This window comes from Odocoileus virginianus, chromosome 27 (genome assembly GCF_023699985.2).
Source record: "Odocoileus virginianus isolate 20LAN1187 ecotype Illinois chromosome 27, Ovbor_1.2, whole genome shotgun sequence".
NCBI lineage: Eukaryota > Metazoa > Chordata > Mammalia > Artiodactyla > Cervidae > Odocoileus > Odocoileus virginianus.
Window position 1 is genome coordinate 44,634,005 of NC_069700.1, and position 1,600 is coordinate 44,635,604.

General features: G+C 42.7%; 1 protein-coding gene across 1 annotated transcript; it reads left to right on the forward strand.

Annotated features, from left to right (window-relative positions):
- Window positions 1-661: 661 nt before the first annotated feature.
- Window positions 662-1,600, forward strand: LOC110138589 (olfactory receptor 2B11-like). Its single transcript, XM_020895734.2, has one exon. It carries the CDS (start codon window positions 662-664, stop codon window positions 1,598-1,600), a length of 939 nt encoding a protein of 312 aa, XP_020751393.2.

Below are 1,600 nucleotides of genomic sequence, written 5' to 3' on the forward strand. Positions count from 1 at the left end.
GGCACCTGAAGATAGGAACAAATAAACATCGTTTTAACTGTCTCCTCATCTGATATGTACACAAGCAAAGTATAAAAAGTACGCTTTTGGAGTATCCAAAACAGAGTCACTTCTATTTGACATTTAATTCTCACCATAGCCCAAGGACATAGTTATTGTCATCTTTATCATTTTGTTGTTGTTGAGTCTCTAAGTCATGTCCAACTCTTTTCCGACCCCATGGACTGAAGCCCACCAAGCTCTTCTGTCCATGGGATTTCCCAGGAAAGAATACTGGAGTGGGTTGCTGTTTCCTTCTCCAGGGGATCTTCCTGACCCAGAGACTGAACCCACGTCTCCTGCATTGCAGGCAGATTCTTTACCACTATGCCACTGAGAAGCCCCATCTTTATTATACATAAAACAGAATTCAATTTCAAAAAGGTAAGATTACTTAAAGTACTTAGCTTTATTTTGTAAACTCATGAAAAGAAATTTAAGTCACATGGTGTCACTTTCTTTTCATTATCTTCCTCCCTCCCTCCCCCACCCAGTTACTATACCCAATCGCTTATGACTGGATGCCTAATTGCACACACTGCATAATTGTGTTTTGTCACTTCTCACAATATTTCTACCTTTCTTGCCATTTCCCTGCTATAGGTGAAACAAACTGAAGATAATGGAACTAATTAACAAAAGCCATCCTGAAGAGTTTATTCTACTAGGTTTTGCTAACCGTCCTTGGCTAGAGCTTCCTGTATTCATTATTCTGCTTATAACATATCCTATGGCCATGATGGGAAACATAGCCATCATTCTGGTGTCCAAATTAGACCCCCGTCTGCACAGCCCCATGTATTTCTTCCTCACCAACCTCTCCTTTTTGGATATGTGCTACACCACAAGCATTGTCCCTCAGATGCTCTTTAACCTGGGAACGTCTAAGAAGACTATCAGCTATATGGGATGTGCAGTTCAGCTTTATTTCTTCCACATAATGGGGGGCACAGAATGTCTGCTTTTGGCTGTTATGTCTTTTGATCGCTACGTGGCCATCTGCAAGCCTCTACACTACACCCTCATCATGAAACAGCGTATCTGTATCTTATTAGTGGCCACCACGTGGCTGAGTGGAATGTCCTATGCTGTCTCAGAGGCCACCATCACATTACAGTTACCACTGTGTGGTCACAATACCCTGGACCACTTGGTGTGTGAGATTCCTGTTCTGATAAAGACTGCCTGTGGTGAAAAGGGTGCTAATGAGCTCACACTCTCAGTGGTATGCATTTTTTTCTTAGCTGTGCCACTGTGCTTAATTCTTATTTCCTATGCTTGCATTGGACATGCTGTATTTAAGATTAAATCTTTGGAGGGAAGGAAAAAAGCCTTTGGGACATGTTCCTCCCATCTCATTGTAGTTTTCTTATTTTATGGCCCAGCCATTAGCATGTACCTTCAGCCCCCCTCCTCCATCTCAAGGGACCAGCCCAAGTTCATGGCTCTCTTCTATGGAGTGGTGACTCCTGCACTCAATCCTTTCATCTACACTCTGAGGAATAAGGATGTAAAGGGGGCACTGGGCAATCTGATGAGGAGCATTTTCATTTCCAAGTGA

Coding starts and splice junctions, on each gene's coding strand:
- LOC110138589 (XM_020895734.2), top strand. CDS start 662: ATGGAACTAATTAACAAAAGCCATCCTGAAGAGTTTATTCTACTAGGT.